This window comes from Amyelois transitella, chromosome 17 (assembly GCF_032362555.1).
Source record: "Amyelois transitella isolate CPQ chromosome 17, ilAmyTran1.1, whole genome shotgun sequence".
NCBI lineage: Eukaryota > Metazoa > Arthropoda > Insecta > Lepidoptera > Pyralidae > Amyelois > Amyelois transitella.
This window is the reverse complement of record NC_083520.1, coordinates 2,011,163-2,037,389: the sequence shown is the minus strand read 5'-3', so window position 1 is coordinate 2,037,389 and position 26,227 is coordinate 2,011,163. Positions and strand designations below refer to the sequence as shown.

The window sequence follows — 26,227 nt, the reverse complement described above, 5'->3', positions numbered from 1 at the left end:
TTTATTTCCCCATGAATTTTTTTTTTAGTTTTAATGACCCTAATTGTACGAATAAATATATACGGGACAAATCACACAGATTGAGTTAGCCACGAAGTAAGTTCGAGACTCGTGTTACGAGATACTAACTCGACGTTAATATATTTTATAATAAATACTTAGATAGATAAACATTCAAGACCAATCAGAGAAAGTTCTTTTCTCATCATGTCCTGGCCGGGATTCGAACTCCTGTGTCACAGACAAGCGTATTACCGCTGCGCCACAGAGGCCGTCAAATCGTCAAACTATCGCATGTCTGTTCATCATTTTGTTGTAAAGAATATTATGGACTATAGATAATGTGCGAATTACAATGTTTCTTTTGAAGATGTGTACAAATCAATGTGTGTATAAACTGACGAACTCATTTTTTATTTTATCAAAATATATAAAACAAGTAAAGGTGACCCTATTCCCAGTGAATAGACTTCGCAAAAGTACCTATGTTTCTACAAAATTTTATATTTTAACAATTCGAAATACTATACAAACACAATATACTCACGTCTATATCCCTTGCGGGGTAGATAGAGCCAAGAGTCTTGTAAAGACTAGAGATGGCAATGACATCAATGGAAAAAGATCCTTATTGTCTAATATTGTAATTGAGGGTAGAATTGAAAATATGGTTAGTTCATCATTCATTCATCACTTACATATCGGTGCAGTATTTCTTCAATATCAGTGTTGTTTGTGTAAAATATTATTATAACCTTGCGACCAAAAAAAATTATAACGATTTAATATTGACAAAGCATTACAAAGGCTACTTTTTAACTTATTTTGTGGTAAGGGCCGGACACCATGCCACTGAATGTAAGTACTTGTTGGTATCCAAATTTACTAATGCAGAAAAAGGGTTAAAATGTCTTTATATTCGTGATTGCAATGGTTTTTTTAAATCGGATCCATTACCGGATATTATTTGTTATATAGTAGGTTTGTGTATTAATTTTGAACGTATTTCTATTGCAAAAACACTATGATTTTCATTATTTACATACGCAGAATTAGAATAATCATGCATCTGCTTTTACAAAACACGGATTATTAACAGACTTCAGTTATCGTGTCCAAGTTACTGTTACAGTGTTTTTAATAGTATTTAAATGTATGTTTAGTTTTGTTTTTAGTAATTTTTAACCAAATTAGTATATCTCATAATAAGTACACTTTATAATTTTGACAACAAATTTCCATGGATGTCATAAAAGGCAACCAAGGGAAAAGGCACATTCATCTAGTGTATCTTTTGCCATGATCAAAAAGTTCTTTGACTGAGTCTTTCTCTCTCTCGTTCCTTCTAGGAAGCATACACGGACGTAGTAGAGCTATGTGCGTTGCTGCAATGCCTTGGATTCAGCGTCAAATCCTTGGACACGACCGATGTCAACCTGAGTCAGGATGGGGCGGCCAGGACCGTGGTGGTGAACTGTCAGTCGTCAGGCCTCAATGTGGTCTTGGAGAGTGCCGGCCTGTCGTGCTCTTGTCCAAATACAAACAGGCATAATAGTGGAGTATGGCAAGTGTCTGGAGTAGCCGGGGGGAAAGAGCTTGACAAGGTACTTAATCTATACTATATTATAAAGCTGAAAAGTTTGTTTGTTTGAACGCGCTAATCTCAGGAACTACTGGATCGAATTGAAAAATTCTTTTTGCGTTGAATAGATCATTTATCGAGGAAGGCTTTAGGCTATATAACATTGCGCTGCAACTATAAGGAGCAAAGAATAGAATATGTGAAAAAAACGGGGAAAATTTTTCATCCTTGAGGGCTTAATGATGCCCAAAATAACTATTCCATGCGGACGAAGTCGCGGGCACAGCTAGTAAGAGATAAGGCTTTGAATTCTATTATTAAGCCTAGCAGCTGAACGTGGCCTATCAGTCTTTTCAAGACGGTTGGTTCTGCATACCCCGCAAGGGATTTAGACGTGACTATATGTACGTATGTTATTTTAATTTTTTCGACAGGAATTTGGCTGCACTCTTCTAGGCTCTTTGCCGAAGTCCCATCGCGAACGCCTCTCCGCAGAACTTCAGGAGATGATCCGCTGCATCAAGCAGTTCAGCGGAGTGAGTGATATGGAGGAAAAGCCGAAGGAGATCAACAGGTCTGCGAGCATGATCGAACTGAGCACCCCTGAGAAAAGGTACCTACATGGTGTTAAAAGACATATCGTCTTAAATTTCTCTCACATCATTTGCTAGTGTCATGATATTTTTTTATGTTAGGTATCTCTGAGGCTTCGCTGAAGCCATGTGGCACGTCATCATTTTCTTTTAGTGTTAGTTATCTGTATCGATCTATGTAAGTCTATGTTAGAACTGGACTTGGATCTTTTCAAAAATGCTATGTGGTCTTAAATATATTGTCCAGTTTATGGATGACTGTAAAACCAGAACGGTACCTACGCAGAATCTTCATCTTTCCTGCATACTTTATTCACATTTATCAATGTTTTCATGCAAGCTCTTCGGTTTAAAGAGCTCATGTCCTTCAGAATTAAAAGAAAAGCTATCACACGTGTTAGCTGAAAATAATTTCTCCCACACTTTTTTCTCAGATTAAATCCAGTTAAAGTAGACACACCAACTCGCTACCGATCATTGGACACTCTGACTGCCACCAAAGAGAACCAACAGCCGCTTCCAGCGCCTGGGCCCTTGTTGAGACGCATCTCTAACGCGTACGCAGATGAAGATGTAAAGGACATCAAAAAGGTAAGTCGGACTGAGACTTGGACTACGCACCGACAAGCGAACATACACACATATTTTGTGAAGTTGACGTTGTCAAAGAAAATGCTGCAGTGCAGATTGTTACCGCTTCTTCTGCACTGACGCCTTGGAAGCGGCAGTGAACTTAGTTTTTAAGTAATTTATTTGACGTCAACCAATGTTGTGAAACTAAAAGTTTTCACAATTATAAAGCGATGTAAAGTATCCTACAATAATGAATAAAAATTTTGTATAATTAAGTTTTAAAAAGATTTTAAGATTATTTTCTCCCTTAGCCGCTTTTTATGCCATCCGTGGGAAAGATATGAAGATGATCCCATTCTAAAGTGCTGACAACAAAAAGGTTCCTAACCTCTTGAAATAGAGATGAATTTGTATAAAATGAGAATAAACTTACAAATTTACTTTTGTTGTAGAGTATGTGTGGGAGACAAAGCACGTACACTGTATCTTCTACGCCCGGCAGCATGAGGGCACGAAATAAAACTTCAAGGTATGAATGGAATATCATACGTACATATAGTCACGTCAATATCCCTCGCGGGATAGACAGAGCCAACAGCCTTAAAAAGACTGAAAGGCCACGTTCATCTGTATGGCTTAATGATAGAATTGAGATTCAAAAAGTGACTGGTTGCTAGCCCATCGCCGAAAAGAAGAATGCGCTTGTTTGTGATACAGTAGGTCCCGGTTCGAATCCCAGCCAGGGCATGGTAAGAAAATAACTTTTTCTGAGTGTCCTGGATGTCTTCAATGTTTATCTATGTATATAATAAGTATTTATTATAAAATATACTATCGTTGGGTTAGTATCTCGTAACATAAGTTTTAAACTTAGTTCGAGGCTAACTCGAACTGTGAAATTTGTCTCGTACCTATACATTTATTTATACGTGCTTTTTTTTTGTTTGAACATAAACTGAACATAAACAATCAGTCAAGAAGTTATAAAATTATTGGGGGTTTCATATTAGCCTGCCAAGTGAACTTGTAAAGAACGAAAGTGTATTTTTTCAGCCCGATTCAAACACATCACACAACCCTGGACAATTTGATGGCGGCAGAAAAAGCAGCCGAGGACCTCAAGAACAAAATAGGACTTATCATCAATCAATTTATTGACGAAGGGAGGAATGACTCCTCAATCGCTTCTCTTGCGTTGGACGTATCCAAAATATCCGTTTTGAAGGTACGTTCTGGATGGTGCTTGCAAAAACCTGATTTATTTTTGATTAAAAAATAAATTTTGTAAAGGTCTAAGGTCACTTAATGACGTCAACAATACTTCTTATTAAATCTCTATCAAAGTGCAAGTGTATACTTAAAAAGCGGCGGAACAAATTACTTACACGGCAGAATTTTCAAGAAAGACATCAATTAAAAAGGAATTAAATTAAATCTACAGTTTAGTAACTAGATTTTTCACACGTGTCGTGGCCTATCTATATGTGTATTGTTTTAGTGCCTGAGGATTATTCTTGGCACTTTATCATAATAAACGCAAGATTTAAATAATTTTTTTGTTATGTATGAGTTAAGTAAAGAATAAATCTGTTGCGAAATTTTTACTTGGGATTCTTCTTTTACGCGATGAGCTGGCAACCTGTCACTATTTGTTTTTTTTGAACACTTTTTTTGAATCTCAATTCTATCATGAAGCTGAACATGGCCTATTAATCTTTCAAGACTGTTGGCTCTCTCTTCCCCGCAAGGGATATAGACGTGATTATATGATTGATTGAATATAAATTTGTCTTGAATTAATTCACTTTATTTTTGTAGGGTGAACCTTCAAAAGCGCAATTTGCTTCAAGTCCAAACTTATCAGCGCTTGGTACCGTTAAAGAGGAGTTCCCGAAATGTCGTTTGAAGCGCTTCGAAAGCGCTTCTACATCGAACTTGGCTCCCAAGGTGACTCCCAATAGAGATGGCAAGTCCAAACTGAGGCGCCTGTCTCCGAATATATTCAAGAAGAAGGAGAGTCCTGGGGTGAAGCCGGGGGTTAAGGGGCCGGATAGCAAAAGTAAATTGAATAGTAAGTATTTTTGTCTATAGAACAAGATTGTTAATTTTTGGTAATCAGTGGGTAAGCCTTATATGCCTTATGTGCGTATACGCATTTTAATTTATAGCAGCTTTTATTAAGATCCAATATGGGTTCGATTTCCCTGCAAAGGTTGTGGAGGTCAGACGGGAGTCGCTTCGTGTAAAAACTTGACCTATCCTGTTTAGGATCTGATAATTACTCATGCGAGCGAAACTCCAGGCAAAAGTTAATTTTGCGCCACTTATTCAATATAACCAGCGAAGCCGGACCTCTATAATGATATCAGATTGTTTAACAGGTATGTTCAGGGCGAAGATAGCCACGCCTATCCAGGCAGGACGACCAGAAAACAACAGCCCAAACTTGAGTGCCTCCAAGAAGAAATTCAGCCACGTAAAGTCTACTATACCCAGGCCTATGAAGAAAGAATAATTTTGATCTGTATTTTAAATAAATAAAGTGTTTTAAGGATTTTGTTGTTTTCATCAATGAATAATAATTTCAGATACCAAGTTGTCTGGAAGAAATCCCTCCTAGGGATAAGTCCATCGTTGTGCATTATTGTTTTTGTCATATTTAGTATGTTTTTTGTAACTCCGTTATGTACAATAAAGTATTTACAAACAAATTTAAACAATTGTATGTTCCAAAGAAAACAAAACTGGCGTCAGTTTGATGATTACACCTAATTGGAGATGACGTATCACTGGACGTCCAAATCAACTACAGGAAAGATAATAGCTATGTAACAAAACTTATAAAGCTTTGTTGTAAAAAATATCAATATCAGCAAATCGTAACCAAGGTGGAACCTACTACTAACTACTAAGTTGTAAGTGATGTATAGTTGCGTAAAGTAAACAATATGATATTTAGGATTTTTTGCAGAAAGCAATGTTGTAACATGAAAAAACGTAAACTTCAACATCGGTAAAAAAGAAACAAAATAAAAAACATCAATTAAAGAAATATTTAATTATCAGACTGTTCAGAATTCGTGTAAGCCTCAAGTAATTTCTCCACTTCTTTTTCTAAAATCCTACTCTTTTTATCAATCCATTTCTTTGTTTTTGTTCGCGAATGCTTGTGCGTCTGCTCGCTTTCTTTCGACGATTTCTGGTGCCTATTTTTGTGTACTGACACTGGGAATATTGTTTCCGTGTGGTTTTTCCTGATGACCTGAAGATTATGCCTTCGTTTGTCGTTATGCTTCTCACCGGAGTCGTCTGTACTGCTATCATCACTGTTAAATCCCTTCGGTGCTATCCTTTCGTTACTGTGCAGTGTCTCGTTTATAATTTTCTCCTGACTCTTCACCGTGAGGTTCCTAAGAGAGCAGTCGTTACGCGGTACCAACTTACGCCTCCTTTTCTTAGCCATTTTCATACAAATAGTCGCTTTCGGGTAGCCCGTGAACTGCTGATAACAATCTCCTTTCTCTAATGACGTGAAGTGATTGAAAAACTTTTTAGGATGAATGTCTTCTGATGTTTCGTTCAATAGAATATACGTTTTTTTCAAGAGAAGTTTTTTATCTATAGGATTCTGCATATGATAGAAATTATCAAATTGTTCTTGTGTTTTCAGTTTTTTTATTGCATTCTTTTGTACGATACTGTATGCGACTACAGCCATTAGGATGAAGGCTGGTTCATTGCTGAGGATGTGATCCCAAAGGATCAACCACTCTGAACAGGTCAGAACTTCGCTGAAAGCGGTCTCCAATATCTTCAGCGCGTACACCTGACTCGTCACTCCGAATTCGCAGAAATGATTCAATAATTGCGGATCGTGCTCTCCCAGGATATTTTCGACCATAGCCAGTATACTGATTGGAGGAAAAGGGGCATATTCAAACCACAATTGACAGTAATTGATTAAGACCGTAGCGACACATTCAAACAGTAACAAGGGGTCTTTCTGAATGACTTTCACGAACGGGAAGACAAACCCAGGGAGGAATTTCATAACGCCAAACAACGGACACCAATGAGCGAGACACGACAACAGTCTTTTCAAGTTTTTCAACGTTGCAGAACTGTGGATTGTGAACTGCCTCTCGATGTCCTTAAAGGCAGGGTGAATCCCTTTGTCGATCAACGAAGCATAGGCGTGCTTGTTCCTAGGTGTATTAAGAAGAGATTTCCAAATTACTGATCTGAATTTCTCGGGATATTCACCATACTGCATCAGTATTCGTCTCAGTCTAGCACTATCCATGCATACCCTCATTTTATGTTCTACTTCGTCCTTCGAAGGAGTATCTTCTTCGAGCACGTACTTCTGCACTGAAGTACTTGGACTGTCTTTCTTTATTTCTGTAGTGGAACAGTGTGCCATTTCCATTACATATGACGAGTTGTAAACATTCACTTCACCTAATTGCAAGATACACAAAAAGTATTTACCAGTTGGACTCACAACAAATCTTTTAATGGCTGACGACGACGGATTTATGGTATGCACAACGACCAGATTTTCAACATCCAGTAAACGTAGAGTACAATCACTGCTGAGAATCGCAAGTATTTTATTAGCTCCCCCGTCAAACACTTGCGGTATGAACGCTATCTGTTGCGCCCCATTTATGCCGTACTTGGACAAATCGATAGACTTCAATGCCTTCCATGTGTCCATACTGAACAATATCAGCGTGGGCGCGAGGCCCGCCATAGCCATCGCGCGCCCGTTCATGGTGAAAGCAATGTTTTTCATATGCTTCAAGTCACTGGGTATAATCTGCTTCACTGATTTCATAGTCTCATTCTTCCATATCTGTATAGTATCGTTTTGAAAGCAAGCTACTAGGTAATCGCCGCCCGGAGTGAAAAGGATCTGTTGTATTTGTGCCCCTAGATATGTATTCAATGTGAAGTATTTTGAATAATTTCGCAGCTCCCATAGTATAGCTTCTACTGGGCTAGCCGTCAGAAGATTGTTGGCCTTATTATTGGAAAAAGATATGTGTTTAATGGGTGCCGTATGGCCTTCCAAAGTCAACGTTATTTTACCAGTCTCAATATCTATGAAGACGATGTGATATTTTTCCGCATTTGCAACTATTAAGCAGTCTTCCTTGTTTGGAACGAAATGTATGGCTGTGCAGGCACCAATGCTGTTCAGTTTCCAGAATTTAAGGTCGGCGAAGTCCAAGATGAAGATATTACCTAAGTTATCAGCGCACGCCAACTTCTCGTGCACGTCGTTGAATGTGCCTGATGAGAACCGAATTCTGTGGTTCTCCCCCTTCGATCCTCGCACTGTGTGATGAAGTTGAAGAATAACCCCATCTTTTGGCTTCGATTTCAATTTTATATTAAATTTCTCTAAGTGTTCCCCGTCCAGAAACCTTCCTTGTTCCATTTATGAGGCACAAATTTAATTAATATCACAATTATTTAATAGTTATTTTCATTTTTCTTTGTATAATATTTATTTATTTTAAATTTAAATTTGGCGGAGTCGAGCGATATCAAATAAAAACAAAATGACGTTGACGTAACTAGGGCTGTGTAAATGACAACAAACGGTTTGCTTGGATATCGATTATTCTTGTAAAGGGAAGGAAGGATGATAAGACACGACATGTAATATAGGATCTTTTTTTTTGGTTACTTCCTTATTGTATACCTAATAAATTATACATAAAATTACCTAATTATTATTTGAGCTCACGTGTACCGTCACACATTTAATTTTGGTTTCCATCAAGCCGATTGGATTCCTTTTACGTGAAAATTAAATTTATTTTGAAACATGTTACAAATTCCATATTTTCTATTCATTACATCCTGCTCCAAAATCACAATTCGTCTCACTCGAAAAGTAAACAATTCCGAAGAGATATCGTTGCGTTGTTTAAATGTTACATAAACTATTAAAATCATGTTGTTGCTATTTATACGAGATTAAAAAGAAATAAAAAAGTAGATTAAAACCTCAAACTGCATAAAAATTTGACCGTAATTTATAAATTTACCTATGTAGTACTTTGTAGTTGTTTGTGATTTCTTTAATTATTGTATCTCTTCTAATTAAACAAGGATTGATCTTTTGTCCGACGTCAATTTACGCCACTTACAATGGTCATCAAGTATACGAAGCGTGATGGAAAAAATGGAGCGCTGGTTACGGCTTATGACCCTAATTATTTTCAGTCGCGCCGTATTTTCTCCGTAAACAGTTTCCGTTTTTTAAAGTCGGGAAATGCAAGCTAATTTAACGTAAAGCGATTATGATTACTGTTGCGCCGCTGTCGGCACTGAGCGCCGGCGGCGCAGTGCTGCGGCAGATACGACGCGACGCGCGGGCTCCCGCGCACACTTGGAATAGTAGTAATTCAAAACACTCGTCAATTTGGCGCGAAATTCAAAATGTAAACTCAAAAGTTTTTATCGTCTATCAAACAAAAATTTATCCCATTTCTTTGTTAACTTTTTAAACAAAGTTTTACAAAAGAACAAAATTGCTCTTAAAAACAAACAAAATTGATCAAAAGCCGCTTCGGGAAATCAGTTAAATCACATCGGAATGCTCGTTAACGAAGTATTCGCATCGTCGCTTAATAGCGATAGTAAAATGTCTTAGTTTTCTCTAAGATTCCGCAAGCGTCGCGTCCGGCGGTTCGGGTAGTCGAGCACATGCCTACGTACCGGCTGGTGGAGAGTGCCGGCACACTGAGCCGAATCCTGCGAGGGTTAAAGATGTGTTTCTTGAACGTCCTCCGCCTCCATGTGTCGCAGAGCCAGCGGCAGAAGAGGTTGTACAAGCAATACATGGATCAATTGGCCGGGGCTTACGTTGAGCGGTGTACGGACTTGAGTACCATACGTTGGGATCACCGGTACAGTTACAGGGCCAGTCCCGAATGGCGGTATTCGGTCCCGTGTGATGAGTACTGGTACTCCGATGGGTCCAGGTCGTGTTGCGGGACAGAGTGCACGGACAGTGGGAGATGCTCGTCACCATGTTGCTCGGAAGTGATCTTCAACGGTGGACAGCACTTCAGCGGCAAGAGAGCGAATAGTGGTCACGTTTGCAGGCGGTTCCCTGTGTGCTATCCCGGGAATTTCGGGTAAGTCCATAAACCACATTAAATATTGAATCAGTGATACTGTTCAATTAAACAAATCACTAATCATGAAATATTTGATTGACGGAAAACCGTTCTAAATGCGAGCCAACGTAAGATAAGAAATACTGTTAAAAGTAACATACTTTTTAAAAGTCAGCAGCTAAGATTTTGTTAGGTAGGTAGGTACTTATCAAATTACGCGGTTAAACTTTTCTTTCATCATAAAGATGCTTCCAGTTTAAATAGAGCAAGGAAAATATGCGCCGCGTCACGAATCAGCTTTGAAATTATCTTGATTGCACATATTTTCTTATTACCGAACAAAAACACGGCGCCATTCCGTTGTACAGTTTACCTATGGGAACATTCTATAAGCCTACCACTTAATAACGATACGATGGTTTTTTTAACCTTTATGCCTGTTATTTGATAATCAAAGAGGGGAATACATTGATTATGACCCTAGAACTCGTAATCGAGAAATTACACGCTTAGATACTCAAGCGGTCACGCATCAGCAAAACTATTTTTTTAAATCATTAGTAACTTGACATGACTTCGTCGGCCTTAGATCTCTATACATTTTAATTTATTATTTTTAATAAATATCTAAGCTATTTAAATGCACAGTTTCATGAAAATCCGTTCGGTAGTTTATGCGTGATGGAGTTACAAACTTAACATTTATAATAATATGTAACATATTTTTAAGTGAGGTAGACACTTCACACAGGTCTTTCACTGACTCACTTGTTTCCTGTCAACCAAGACAAGCACAGTGAATTACATACGTTATAATTTTCCTGCCAATGCATTCCAGGCCTAACATTGCGGATCAAGCAACTCTATGTTTACGTTTCTCAATTAATATGCAGTGCAACATTCATGCATCGATACACATAAATGCATCGCACTACCATTTATTGCCACAAAAGGTTAATATCCTAAGATCTTTTGAAATAAACATTTCTTGAGTTTTCCCCTATCATGTAACTCGATCGTAACTTTGTAACGTTTCAATATTGATTTATGTGATACGTTGATTTGATATGGCAAAAGAAGTTTGAGTAATGGGCGATGTAATCAATCAATTTACGTAACTTTGTATATATTTTTAATTTTATTTTTTTCAAGACTGTTACCGATAGAATAAAGAATAGGACCACTCCATCTCTTTTACATTGTTGTCTTAAAATGCGACTAATAGCCTCTTAAACTTGGGATTCTTCTTTTAGGTAATGGGCTAGCAACATGTCACTATTTGAATATCAATTCTATCATAAAGCCAAACAGCTGAACGTGGCCTAACAGTCTTTTCAAGACAGTTGTCATCCCCGTAATGGATATAGAAGTGATTATACGAATGTTTGTATTTTTTAAATTTTGTTATTGTCGTTAAAGAAGATATTCGAAAATGTTGTTCATTTGTCGATATTGTTCGCACATCACTACTGTTGAACACAGACAAGAAGTTTTATTTATTCGGATTCGCCCCGAGTCCTGAACTTGATTTTTTAAATAATTACTGCTTGAATAAATATAAATAAAGATGCATGGGAACTTTTTATTTTCCGTCGTCACAGATTTGTTTAGGTACCTATTGTTGGTCGTTTGTTGGTATTTTAGATTGAGGTTGGTATAAATATTGAGTTGGCCTCGAAGTATGTTCGAAACATAAGTTACGAGATGCTAACTTAACGATACAATTTTTTATTATGAATACTTATATAAGTAAACATCCAAACCCCTGGCCAATCAGAAAAAGTTTGTTTCATCCGGCGTCACAGGCAAGCGCAATACCGCTGCCACAGAGGCCGTCACATTTTCCGGAATAAAATCAAAAAGGTAACATGACCAGAAAACTTACTATAAGTACTAAGATATGTACAAAGAAAATGATATTGACCAAACTTGTTTTGATTAACACACACATACAAATCCTTAACGGGGTAGACACAGCATAAACCTGAAAAATGGTTGTCCACATTTTGCTTGATGGACACAGTCTCGAAAAACAATAGTTCGACAATCACTGTTTCTACAAAAACATAATTTACCGACAGATTTTGACTTTGACAAGACGATACCAAGATATTTATCCATATTCATAAAATTGCATTGAAATTAAGTTCAGAGGTGATACTAAAATAACCTAAAAAGCTATTAATAAAACCCTTTGGTTCAGAGGCGAACATCCGACGTCAAAATCCACGTGAACAAAGTCGTGGGCAACAGTTTCTAAGTGAGCAATTATATAGATGTTTAAGTAAGAAGATAATGTATCTTTAGAAAGCGTATTATAACTATGGCATAGAGTAATTATTTATTGTAAAAGAACACAGCGTAACACACGTAACTTATATCAATTTGAATGAAAGTTAATTCACCCTGGCATTTTAAAAAGTAGAATAACAACATAACATTTATAAAATGAACTAAACCTGCGTTTATACAAACCTTAGCGTTTGATTATAAGGAGAAAGGTGCGTATGTAGTATGATTGACTATGATTATAAAGGTGCGGCTAACTACATCCGTAGAATTGCATGCGTGTATATAATGTTGGGTAAAATTGTGTTAAACACTACGGGGTACGCGTATACCTATCTATGTATAATCATACCGCTTTCCCGGAGAGGTAGGCAGAGATCTTTCCACTAATTTTGCTTCATGTTTTTATAAAAGTTCATCGGTTGAGTAGGTACCTACTTTTGACCTGTCTTTTTATTTGAACTAAACGTCCCCGATTTGATCAAGAATATAATCGGTCAATATTCTTGATCAGTGGCGATTTTAGATGCTTCAGATTATGTGCGAAAAAATGGGTTAAAATTTAAAACAACCGAATACCACACACGCGGTTGGAAAATTTGTCCCCAAATTTAGGGACTTTCATTATTAAAATCACATCTAAAACTCCTATCAAGTGCAAAAAATTCAGGTACCTACTAGTATAGGACAAGCCACACAACTTAACGTGGCTTTTCAGTCCTTTCGAGACTATTGGCTCTGTCTACTCCGTAAGGGATAAAGTATACTCGGTACAATGTGATTGAATGTACATATACTGGGCAAAACCTCCCCCAAAGATCTACTTTTAACCGGTGAAAATGGCTTCAATCTAGTATTTTCATGCAATAATAAGGCCTTTAGACCACCTAGTGGGTGGTTTAAGGCCATTTTCATGTGAAAGTATAATGCTTTTTTAAATTACAATTAAGTAGTTAAAAGGTGTAAATTGTGTATGTTAATTTATAAATATTATTACATCAGTTTAACGCTCTCTCACGGAGTATGATTGAGCATAATAAGAAGAATATATTTGAATAAATAACGAATATTATGTAGTTAAAGTTAGTAGGTACCTTAAACGTCTGCTACTCCATTCAATGTTATCAAAATCTGTCCATTTTGTGTGAAACAGTAATACAAACACACATCCACACGTCTTTACAAACTTTATCTATAATAATATTACAAAGCTGAAGAGTTTGTTTAAACGCGCTAATCTCAGAAACTACTGGTTCAAATTGAAAAATTCTTGTAAAAATTATGTGTTGAATAGACCATTTATCAAGGAAGGCTTTAGGCTATATAACATCACGCTGCAACCATAAGGAGCGAAGAAATAATGGAGAATGTGAAAAAAATCGGGGAAAATTATTCATCCTTGAGGGCTTCAATGATGTCCAAAATAACTATTCCACGCGGACGAAGTCGCTGGCACAGCTAGTGATTTATAATAGTCCCCTTTAACGACTTCCATTGAATAGACTCACGTCCGTTACGTCACACGGGTTAATATTTTCTTTAAGTCTCTTAATTAGGGAATTGGACAATTTCACAAAAATACCTAATTCGACCCACGACCTTTGAATGACCTGGCAAACTCGTAAATCACAAGACTACCACACTAAATCGAAATAGATACGGTTTTGTAACCTGAATAATCAATGTCGTGGTCGACTGCGATGAAAAAGAAAGTAAGGCGGATATTGACTTTTTGATTGAGTTATATCACAGAGCACTGGATGTCTGTCCCACGGGGAAATACGTGTTTTATTCAGGGATAAGTAATAAAATGTGCCAATAGACTACTTCATCTTTTTTCTATGGATGATGTTAAAGGAGACTTAGGGAATTGAGCACATTCATTTCGGTCTTGTAGTGAGAAAAAACAGCGTCTTCCAGGCACTTCTCTTTCCGTCCAGATTGGAATAGTCAATCAAGGGAACGGCTAATAAATTTTGGATTCTTCGTTTAGGCGATGAGCCAGCAATCCTTTACATGCATACATACATAATTCACGCCTCTTTCCCGGAGGGGTAGGTAGAGTCTCCGATATAATCAATAAAAAGCAACCTTTTACTCATAATATTTGACTCAATTTACAGTTAGTTTATACAGCTCTTAGCGTCACTGCCGTACCAATTCTGGCGCTGTCTACCCTGTAAAAGATAGACATGATTATATGTATGTATTCTGGATATCATTACAAACTGCGAAAATTTTTATAGCTGCATTCTTAGTTTTTTATGATACACTTATAGTCATGTTTGATTGTTTGTTTGTTTGTTTGTAAACTCTTTATTACACATACACATAAATTTAACAGATTCTTTTAACAAGTGTTATTATTATTTTTTTCATTTCATCTTAGTACTAATATATAAATTAGGAAGTGAAGAAATGTTTCTATTTTTAGTCTGTAACCAAATTAGTTTCATAAGCATATTTAGACACTATTATGGTAAGAAGCAGGCATATTTCTCACTTAATGGTAAAGCTGTTACATAAGTTGCATTCAATATTTTTCAAAGCGAAACAGTTAGTTTCAAAAGACAATAAAAATAATAAAAAAGCCTGACCCGGTTTGTCATAGACAACGGCGCTCTGACAATTGATTATGAATGATTATACAATGTACGATAAGCGGGATTTATTGTACCGTATTACTACAGATGACACCGCGGGATATAATAGGGATGTAGGCTGTACTCAAATAAGTATAAAGTGTTTCCACGAAAAGGTAGTTTCTATAGTAAAAATAGTAAAAAACACAATATTATAATGTGGGTAGTAAAAAACTCAGTTTCTATAAAAGTTTACATTTCTAACGTTTTTTTCTATCCGTCATTTTCTTAACGCTGCATTTCCAAAAATTGCTAATCTAGCAACAACCTATACTAATATTATAAAGCTGAAGAGTTTGATTGTTAGTTTGTTTGAACGCGCTTATCTCAGGAACTACTTGTTCGAATTGAAAAATTATTTTTGCGTTGAATAGATCATTTATCGAGGAAGACTTTAGGCTATATAGCATCACGCTGCAACAATTAGGAGCGAAGAAATAATGGAAAATGTGAAAAAAAAACGGGGTAAATTATTCATCCTTGAGGGCTTCAATGATGCCCAAAATAACTAATCCACGCGGACGAAGTCGCGGGCACAGCTAGTGATAAATAAGATCAGCGTTGGCTGAGTAACATATTGTTTACAGCCAGCATTATGCTGAGGGGGGTACTATTTCGGGAACACCATACTACATGTCTCTTTTTGTACATATTCTTGTTTGTTATCTTTTTTTTTTGTTATGGTGTTCAATTAAAAAAAAAACATAATATTTGTTGATGGCAACATTTTTGTTTTGCTGCTTCCTTTTCCGTTTCTATTCCGCTTTGGTTTGCGTCGATTTATCTTGTTAAATTAATAAATAAAACATTTTAAAGATTTCAAACGTTTTTATGTTCTTTCCCGAACATAAAATTGGTGCCGAAACCCGGGAACATATAAATATAATCTCAAATTTAGTAAAAAACACAAAATTGTTAAAAAATAAAAATCCGACGCCGTGCCGTGCCGCCATTTTTGACGCCATTCAAGGAAAAGCTTTATAAAACACGCATACCAACAATTCGGGAAGCCAAGGCAATATTATAATTATAAAATGGCGCATAAATCTGCGATTTCAAATGATCCAGCATTCCAGAGAACCAAACTAATAGCCCAAATTGGACAATTTAAAGGGCAGCTAACAAGGGCGCAAAAATTCGCCATGGAACAACAAGAACAAGTACTCGTCGATTGCGAATCCATCGAGCTACGAATTAAAGGTCTCCAAGATTCGCTGGTTTCTTATAGAAGCCACAAATTGAGTTTGCAGCTTCTAGATGATAAAATTGACGACTCTAATTTTGAGGAGGATGACTTAGAAGAACTGTGCTTATTTACAATAAGCAGCATGAAGAAAATATTAAATTCTGCGAAGGGGCCTGAAAACCACAATAGCACGATTTTTAAGGATACCACGCCGGAGTATAGCGCCATGACCAGGAAGTTACCTCAGCTTGAAATACCATACTACGATGGAAAGGATGTGGTGCAGTACAAAACCTTCATGGATATGTTTATGGCAGTAATCGGTGGTGATACTAACCTTGCTCCTATACAAAAGCTATTCTATTTAAGAAAATATTTGAAGGGAGATGCGCTAATGCTGGTTGAAGGTCTACCTCTAGTAAATAGCTCTTATGATGATGCATTAAGGTTGCTAAATAATAGATATGACAATAAATGTATTCTAGTAACTCATCATATTAATAAGCTGCTAGACATACAAGCAATCTCTAAAGGTACTGCGCAGAACTTAAGACAGTTTGTTTCATCAGCTCGTCAACTACTAGGAGCTTTAAATGGGCTTGGTCAAAAGACGGAGCATTGGGACATGATAGTTATTACCATTTTAATGAGAAAGTTAGATTCTTATTCTTGCAGGGCTTACTTTACAGATAGAAACCAAGATGCCTTACCAACCTTGGATGATTTTTTCAAGTTTGTGGAGAAGAGAGCTTTGAGTTTTGAAGAAAGTCAGCATTCAGAAGGTAAGTCTCACATTCTTTCTAAACCTCATGTCTCAAATCATGCAAGTACATCCCCATCTTGCAAGTTTTGTCAATCATCTGATCACAAGTTGTTTATGTGTCAAAAATTTCAATTATTAGGCATTAATGAGAAGCTAGAATTTGTTGAAAACAATAAACTGTGTAAGATCTGTCTTAACCTTCATAATAATAGATGCAAGTTTTTCTTTAAATGTGGTATTTGTAAGAGTAAGTCGCATCATACAGTATTGCATGAGGATGATAAGGTGTGCTGTCAAAATAGTGCTTCTTATGGGAGTATGGTGTTGTTGCCTACAGTCAAAGTTAAGATTTTTAAAAGCGATGGTTCCTTTATATTAGCAAAAGGTCTTTTGGATTCTGGGTCTCAGATTTCATTTATTTCTTCCGATTTAATGTGTGAGCTAGGTTTGCCCACATTCAAACATGAAGTTAATGTATCAGCCTTAGGTCAAAAACAGCAATTAATCACCAAGGCTGCGAATATTATGTTAAATTCATTGCACAATGATTATATATGCAATGCAATGTTTTCTGTGGTAGACAATATAACTACCTATCTGCCACAAAACAAATTCAACTTAAAAGATATAAATTTGCCAGACAATATTAACTTAGCTGATGATGAATTTAATATACCAGGCCAAATATCTTTCCTTCTCTCCTCTGACATATTCTTTAAAATTATGTTACCGGACAAAATTGAATTATGTGAAGGAAATTTATGTCTGTTATCAACTAAGTTTGGCTATGTTCTTTCTGGAAATATAAAAAGAGACGATATTTGTCTTGTCAATTATAATGAAAACCCTGTTGTTTTAAATGCTATTTCTAGTAATAATGAGAGTGTAGATTCCCTCCTTCAAAAATTTTGGGACGAACAACATATTCCTGAAATTGAGAAAGAGGGTATAGCAAAGACCGAAGTGTGTGAAGCCGAATTTAAAAATTCGGTACAGATAATCGATAATCGATTTCAGGTGCGGTTGCCACTCAAAATACCAATCGAAGATTTAACATTGGGAAACTCATTCAATTTAGCATTGCAACGATTAAATAGTTTAGCGAAAAGATTTAGCAAAGATCCTGAACTAAAGAAGAATTACACTAAGTTTATTCAGGAGTATTCTGACCTAGGACATGGCAGGTTTATCGATTTAGCATCATCAAAGATGCCCATCGATCAATATTACTTTATGCCCCATCACCCTGTCATAAGAGAGCATAGTCAGACAACCCGTCTCCGAGTTGTTTTTGATGCAAGTGCCAAAACAAGTTTAAATTTAAGTCTTAATGATGTTCTTTATAATGGGCCCACAGTGCAAAGGAAGTTGTTCGAGATATTAGTATTATTTCGCTCATATGAATTTGTAGCTTTGTGTGATATCCGTCAAATGTATAGGCAAATAAGAATTGATCCTTCACAAAATCATTTACAAAATATCCTTTGGAGAAGTAATGTTAATGATCCATTATTGTGCTTGCAGCTTCAAACTGTTACATATGGTGTCAGGAGTTCCAGTTTTCTCGCCACGCGATGCCTGGTTGAGCTAGCAATAAGGTATGGAGACAAGTATCCATTAGCAGCCAGCGTGTTGTTGAATAATACCTATGTCGATGATTGTCTTTTTGGGTCTTACAGTATTGAGCAATTAAAGCAGGTATGTAATGAATTAATTACTTTATTAAGGCTTGGAAGCTTTGAGCTACATAAATGGAGCTCAAGCAGCAATAAGGTATTGTCTGATATTCCAAAGGATAAGCAAGTATTTTCTGAACATCATCAATTTGATAACAATGAAGCTGTTTTAAAGGCTTTAGGATTATCTTTAGATATGAAAAATGATCAATTTAGAATATGCAAGCCAGAAGGTAAACTCCCTAAAGAGTGGACGAAACGAACTGTCTTAAGTTGTATTGCGACATTTTTTGACCCTTTGGGCCTCGCTGGCCCTATTGTCACAAAGGCAAAAGAATTTATACAAAAACTATGGATTGAAAAACTGTCTTGGGATGATCCACTACCTGATAAATTGTTATTATCTTGGAATAATTTCTTTTGTGATTTAATGAATATGGATCCCCTTATAATAGACCGAAATCTTAAAATATGTAATGCTGACCATGTAGATCTAATTGGCTATTGTGACGCATCAAATATTGCATTTGGCAGTTGTGTTTATATAAGAGCTATACATGGAAAAATGGTGCATGTATCATTAGTTTGTAGTAAATCAAGAATTGCCCCTGTTAATGCAAAAATATCCATACCGAAACTAGAGTTAAATGGTGCAGTATTGCTGGCCAAATTGTTTAAGAAAATATTATCATTATTTCATAATGTTAATTTTAGATATAAGTATTTGTTTACTGATTCTCAGATAGTACTTTGGTGGTTGAAATCTGATAATAAGCCACAATATATTCAAAATAGAGTACGTACTATCAATGAATTAACGAAAGAATGTAATTGGTTTCATGTTAATGGGTCAGACAATCCTGTTGATTGCTTGTCTAGGGGTTTAAATCCCACTCAATTGGCTTCTTGCCAAATTTGGTGGCAAGGGCCACAAGAACTTTATGATGTAAATTTCATTCCCAAAGAAATTAGTTTAAATAAGGTTATATCAGACGATATTAATGATCTCAATGTTGTTAATTGTAGCATACAACAAGAAATGTTTCCTATTTCAAATGTATCAACGTTAACTAGGTTGCAACGTATATATGCTTATGTTCTTAGATTTATAAATAACTGTAAACTTGCCAAAGATGATAGGAATTTAAGAAATCTCACTGCTTCTGAAATTAGATACTCAATGTCACGCTTGATTGTGTACATTCAATCTTTACACTTTAATCAAGAACTTAAATGTATGGCAAAAAACATACCTATAAAAACAAATGTTAAATCTCTTAATCCTTTCTTAGACAAATTAGGGATAATGCGCGTTGCGGGAAGGTTGGAAAATGCCAATGTGCCTTATAATCAAAAGTATCCAATAATTTTACCAAATAAATGTCATTTTACAACACTTATCATACGCAATGAGCACTTGTCACTATTGCATTCAGGATTAAAATTAACTTTGTCTAGTTTAGTGCAAAGGTATTATATTGTAAGTGCAGTAAGAGAAATAAAAAAGGTAGTTCATAGATGTACCATATGTTTCAAATTTAGAGCAGAACGGGCTAGCCAATTAATGGGATCACTACCTGGTGCTCGAATTACTCAGGATAGGGTGTTCAATCAGATTGGAATGGATTATTGTGGGCCATTTCAAATTAAACAGTCAACTCTTCGCAGATCCATTATTAGTAAAGGCTATGTGCTAGTAATAGTTTGCTTTGTAACTAAATGCATTCATTTAGAGTTAGTATCTGATCTCACTACTGAATGTTTTTTGGCAGCTTTTAAAAGATTTTGCTCCAGGCGAGGAATCCCAGCTACCGTTTTCTGTGATAATGCATCAACTTTTAAAGGTGCTAATAATAAGTTAAGGCAATTATATCTTTTGAATAATTCTCAAGTCCACAAGGACAATGTTTCAGATTTTTGTACAACAAGGGGAATTGAGTTCAAATTCATTCCATCTTATAGCCCTACTTTTGGAGGACTTTTTGAAGCTTCTGTTAAACTTTTTAAATACCATTTTAAGCGCGTTATTGGAGAAATTTGCTTCACATATGAACAGTTCTACACATTAATGGTTCAAATTGAGGGAATATTGAACTCAAGACCTTTGACATCATTATCACAAGATGTTAATGATTTTTCTTTTTTGACTCCGGCTCATTTTTTGTGTGGAGCTCCAATAAATAGTATTCCTGAACCAGATTTGACCTCTAACAGTAACACAAATATTTTGAAGTTCTGGAGAAAATGTACAAAGATCCAACAGGATTTTTGGAAGGCGTGGCATAAAAATTATTTGTCTCAGCTTATATCACGGCCCAAATGGCATAAGGCTAAGCAGAATATTAGAATGGGGGATTTGGTTTTATTAATTGGAGATAACTGCTCTCCACTTAAATGGCCTGTTGCTAGAGTCATAAATTTATATCCAGGCTCAGACGGTAAAGTAAGAGTAGTGGAGGTCAAGTATGGTCAGAGTGTTCACAAACGAGCCATAAACAAGGTAGCTGTATTGCCAATTTATGATGATTAATAAGTTTAATATTAAGAATATATATGTGAACGCTAAGTTTATTAGTTTATAATTCAGGAGCGATTAGTTTTATTTTTTTGCAAGGCTCCTCGCCAATTTATGTTCAATTAAAAAAAAAACATAATATTTGTTGATGGCAACATTTTTGTTTTGCTGCTTCCTTTTCCGTTTCTATTCCGCTTTGGTTTGCGTCGATTTATCTTGTTAAATTAATAAATAAAACATTTTAAAGATTTCAAACGTTTTTATGTTCTTTCCCGAACAATGGTGTTTTATGAATACTTTCTTTTTACTTTTACTTTTTTAGATTCGACCTAAGAAACAACGTCCGAATACAGAGACGATTGTATTCTGGCTTAAATGGTTTTTATGGTCACTGTAGCAATAGGACAAAGTAAAACAAATCTTTGAATTTCACTTTTATAACGTTTTCATCATTACCCTGGCGTAAGTCCCAGTTCGATACGTTTAGATTCGACCAAAGAAACAACTCTGGCCTAAATGTTTTTTATGGTCACTATAGCAGTAGGACAAAGTAAAACAATATCTTTGAGTGTGCCGTGTGGTTCCCGGCACCAATACAAAAAAGAATAGGACCACTCCATCTCTTTCCCATGGATGTCGTAAAAGGCGACTAAGGAATAGGCTTACAAACTTGGGATTCTTTTTAGGCGATGGGCTAGCAACCTGTCACTATTTGAATCTCAATTCTATCATTAAGCCAAATAGCTGAACGTGGCCATTCAGTCTTTTCAAGACTATTGGCTCTGTCTACCCCGCAAGGGATATAGACGTGACTATATGTATGTATGTATGTATATCTTTGAGTTTTGCTTTCATAACATTTAAATCATTACCCTGGCGTTAGTCCCAGTTTGCATTTTCACCACCCTGGAGGTTTCACTCTTGAGAGTATATGATCAGTTTCTGGATAAGGTCCTCCTCCTTGTCTCTTCATTGTCATAGCTGAGGGCCGTGTCGTGATCTCCTGGATTGTGAAAGCCAGATTTTTAATAAAACCGACCTCTGTCTGATTGCACTAATCTTTTGTAGGGGTACATAGTTTCCATTGGATCATGGTTGCAGCCGTAAGCTTGCCTATAACTGAAAATATTATTATGTAGGTTCTTATGCAATTTTATCAGCTCTTTGGCTAAATGGACTAAGCGATCTGCTTCTGCTGATGCCATTTTTATGATATACATACATGTATACATACATATGGTCACGTCTATATCCCTTGCCGGGTAGACAGAGCCAACAGTCTTGAAAATCTGAATGGCCACGTTCAGCTATTTGGGTTAATGATAGAATTGAGATTCAAATAGTGACAAATAGTGGTTGCTAGCCCATCGCCTAAAAATGAATCCAAAGTTTGTAAGCCTATCCCTTAGTCGCCTTTTACGACATCCATGGGAAAGAGAAGGACTGGTCCTATTCTTTTTTGTATTGGTGCCGGGAACCACACGGCACAATAAATTTAAAAACATTTTAGAAATTTAAACATTTAAAAACATTTAAGAATTATTGCTTGGTTTTTAAAAAGGCAGTCTTTATAATCTGTGTAGCTCTTAGTCTAGCCGTAAGCCGTAAGTGACTGAAATACAACAAAACCATAGCCTTATGAGTTTCACTGATCATGATTGTTGTTGCTGGGTAATGGTCCATAAATGTTAAGGGCGGCTGTCGGTGGAAAGTGGTCGTTTGCCCACTCGTTAGAGCGAAACAAAACAACATTTCACTCCGTTTTCAATCAGTTGCCTGCGATTTATGATAGAAATCTGGTATAAAAAATATTTTCTTTTTAATGATTCTGTCTACTGTCTTTTTATTTATTATTTATTTATGTACGCAAAATTATATACAGGAGCATTTAATACAGTAATTCTAGTACAAAGGTTCTACTTATTTCAAAAGAAATCTCCTTCCAGTAGACCCATGAGAGGAGATATGAAATTTGGAACGGTATGGCGTGTGCATAAATATCGTTTAACATATTTAACTTAAGATATCTACATGCTAATACTTACAGAATTAAACATAAATACTTAATGTCTACTTAGTATTGAAAAGTTTGATATGCGCTAGTTCCACATACGTAATAAGAAAAACGAATTTATTTTTCTAAATAAGTATATATATATATATATATATGAAAGAAGTTCTTCATTTCTTTCTCTAAAGTTGGTAAATGTAAAATTAATGATATGTATATTTGTCGCAGGAAAATGAAGTAACCAGAGATTTCGCGAAATCCCTAGGGATATCACGAAATCACGGTATATGTTGAATATTCTTTTTTACGATGCCTAAGAAGGAAAGTTTTAGTAAGAACTAAAATAGTCAATGAAATGTCGTTTCACTAAATTAAATCTAATGAAATGTCAGAAAAACGGATGCCTCCGAGTAAAAATCGTCCAATATATCTCTCTCTCTCTCTACCCAAACGGACACAAGTGGGAGCGGAAGGAAGCCGCCGTGGAATCGGCCGCCGCGTCACGAATATGAGCGAGGGCAGCTCATGCTCTTGGCAAAGAAGCGGTTGGCGATGGCACCGTGTGGTTTTAGTGGGTTTAAGCCCCACATAACCCGTCCGGCCTCCCGTACCCGGCCAGGTAGATGAAGGTATTTCCACACGTAAAAAAAAGGTTAGGTTAGGTTAGGTTAATAATTACGTAAGTACTTTTAAAAGGCGAACCTTTTTCATTCTTTATTTCACTAGATTTAGATGAGTGAAATGATATATCACTAGATTGAAATAGTATTTTGTCATATCACTAATATTTTTTTTTTTAGTAAGAAGATGTATTAAATAGGAATATTCACCATCTTCCTTGATTTCGTGGTATACCTAGGGATTTCGTGAAATCTCTGATATCCTCATTTCTCTGCGACATATTCATGTTTAAAAAAGAGAGCCGTGCCATCTAATGTTGAATAGTTGAACTAAATAAACGCTTATATTTAATAGTACAGCTATTGTCTAATAGACGGCGGTAACTGTAATAAATAGTTATGATTATGCAACATAGATGGCGGTGGCAACAGGAAAATTTGACTACGATATAGTAGAGTAACCTTTGTTGGTAGTAGCTTTAGGAAGTCGATTGGATTATTTGATTTTTTTAAAAATTTAAGTATTATTCGTTAATACGTAGATAGGTACTTCAAATAAGCTAGGTTATATCCTCATCTTTGTCGAGAGGAGCCTTGGCTCTTCTTGGCCATGATCTTGAATTAGTTAAAATCCTCACACTGAGACAAGGTAAAAAGCGAAATTTAACGATCATTTTCACTCACCATATCAACATTTTATTGGTGAAACTGCATTTGCAAGAAAATTTTAGGGTTCGATAAATAATCATATCTTAATTTGACTTCAAGACTACAGAGTTATGTAAAAGATCCGCTTATTATGAATAAATTACTGGCTCAGATCAGGCGTTTCACTTTCGTACATTCCACGGTTACGGGTCATCGCACTTAGATTGTTTATCATTGTTTTGATGATAGAAAAAGTTAAAATAAACTATGAACTGTGAATTCAATCTCAATAAAATTTGATAACATAATAGAACACAACCCAACACAACATAAAATATAATTACGTCTTTATCCCATGCGGGGTAGACAGTGCCAACAGTCTTACAAAAGACAGAAAGGCCACGTTGAGGTTAATGATAGAATTGAGAATCAAATAGAGTAAGGTTGCATCCCAAGTATAAAAGCCTTTACCTTAGTTGCCTTTTAAGACATCCATGGGAAAGAGATGTAGTGGTCCTATTCTTTTTTCTATTGGTGCCGGGAACAACACGGTACTCCATTACAATTTGATGACTTAATTTATTTAATATTTTATACCTTTGATAATAATTAAGTTACTTGAATGCAAAGCTGTCTTGTGAAAAGCTTTAATTCTGCTTCTGCGAGATTATAAAAGCTTTGCATACGACGACTATTTACCTACTTAGCTATTTAGTTATCATAAGATCTTTTCATTATTTGACCTGTAGTCAAGAGATTTTATTTTCAGGGTAGACTTTCCGTTGCATTTTCTATTTTCCTTTGAAAGTTTTACGAAAGATATAGACTCTGCCTATCCTTTTGGCAAAAAGGCGAACATCAACATTTGATTTTGATCACAAAAAAATACCACTTTCTTACTAACAGTGTGACGAAACTTATTTAAAAAATGTAGTCCATACAGCTTGCAAAAATCAAGTTATTTCGGACAAGTTATAATGAAAAGTTGTTCATTACATAAATTGGTGTGCAAAATTAATTGTACACACAACATCACATTACTCTTTATTCATCACTCTTTATTTTGTGGTAATATTGGCTTAATTGTAACAAGTTTGGTTATTATACCGTGCTGCCCACTGTACCGCCGTGATAAAAATTACTGGATCCCGTTGCGGTACAGTTATCTGATGCTATCACTGCTTCCATCGTTTGTGCGGTCGGCTGTACCTGATCAACAGGACTGCAAGGTCGCTTTCCATGTTAATGTACTAACGAGTGCTAAAGTGTTTAAGTAACAATTTAGCGCTTTGACGCAATGATAATATATTTTAAAATATGATATATTTGGGAGGTAGAATTTATTAATTAATTCATAAAATCACGTCTATATCTTTTGGTTGGGACTTGAAAGTCTGATAGACCACGTTCAGCTGTAACGCTTAATCAAGAAGTGAGTTTAATGGAAGAAGAAGAAGGCAGAAAAATACACGTGAAACACAGAATAAAAAGACGAAGGTTAGATATTTTATTTGCTAAACATGTGTACATTACACATATTTGTGGTGGTACAATTATTTGGGACTTTAAATTTTTATTGGCATTTTAAGCAACAAATAAAAAAAAATATCTTAAATCTGTATGAAGTCATAAACGATAGATCAAAATGTAAAAAAGGTGGTTGAGGTGTATAAAAAATATGAATGTTATAATATACTCTACGCATTTAACCTCACAACTGTACAATATTACAAACGTGAATACTAAATTGGAGAAATGTTAGAAAACAAATTTAAGACCACACTATCTCGTCGAATGTCGTAATATTTCATTAAAATGTTTATTAAATAATTCATAATATCACACTTTAATAATCAAAGCAATTTCATCGAAAAACAAATTTCACGACTGATTTTTTTGATGGCAAAAGTATGTGAAACCACTTAAAAAATATAAGCAGGACTATTATCCTGTCAAATTTGTTGAGAGTGAATTTGGAAAAGAGACAAAT

At 35.8% G+C, this 26,227-nt stretch overlaps 4 protein-coding genes across 5 annotated transcripts in view; 3 read left to right on the top strand and 1 right to left on the bottom strand.

Annotated features, from left to right (window-relative positions):
* Positions 1 to 846: 846 nt before the first annotated feature.
* Positions 847 to 5,263, top strand: LOC106143327 (uncharacterized). The gene is made up of 8 exons (XM_060948968.1): positions 847 to 858; positions 1,350 to 1,604; positions 2,017 to 2,195; positions 2,610 to 2,766; positions 3,201 to 3,277; positions 3,802 to 3,973; positions 4,567 to 4,819; positions 5,130 to 5,263. The coding sequence occupies exons 1-8, from the start codon at positions 847 to 849 to the stop codon at positions 5,261 to 5,263; spliced, it is 1,239 nt and encodes a 412-aa protein (XP_060804951.1).
* Positions 5,264 to 5,803: 540 nt separating this feature from the next.
* On the bottom strand, positions 5,804 to 8,194 carry LOC106143326 (TBC1 domain family member 31). The gene has a single exon (XM_013345380.1). The coding sequence runs from the start codon at positions 8,192 to 8,194 to the stop codon at positions 5,804 to 5,806; it is 2,391 nt and encodes a 796-aa protein (XP_013200834.1).
* Positions 8,195 to 9,471: 1,277 nt separating this feature from the next.
* LOC106143373 (espin) overlaps positions 9,472 to 26,227 on the top strand; it is a 112,693-nt gene continuing 95,937 nt past the window's right edge. Inside the window, exon 1 of the mRNA XM_060948872.1 lies at positions 9,472 to 9,905. Within this exon, the coding sequence (XP_060804855.1) occupies positions 9,472 to 9,905 (434 nt within the window). The remainder of the gene's footprint in view (positions 9,906 to 26,227) is intronic.
* LOC106143453 (uncharacterized) lies at positions 15,563 to 21,213 on the top strand. Of its 2 annotated transcripts, none has more exons than XM_013345547.2 (2): positions 15,563 to 16,786; positions 18,292 to 21,213. In XM_013345547.2, exons 1-2 carry the CDS (start codon positions 15,853 to 15,855, stop codon positions 18,351 to 18,353), a joined length of 996 nt encoding a protein of 331 aa, XP_013201001.1. In that variant the 5' UTR covers positions 15,563 to 15,852; the 3' UTR covers positions 18,354 to 21,213. The 2 variants fall into 2 exon arrangements, with proteins under 2 accessions (XP_013201001.1, XP_060804750.1); XM_060948767.1 differs by having other exon boundaries at positions 15,574 to 16,786.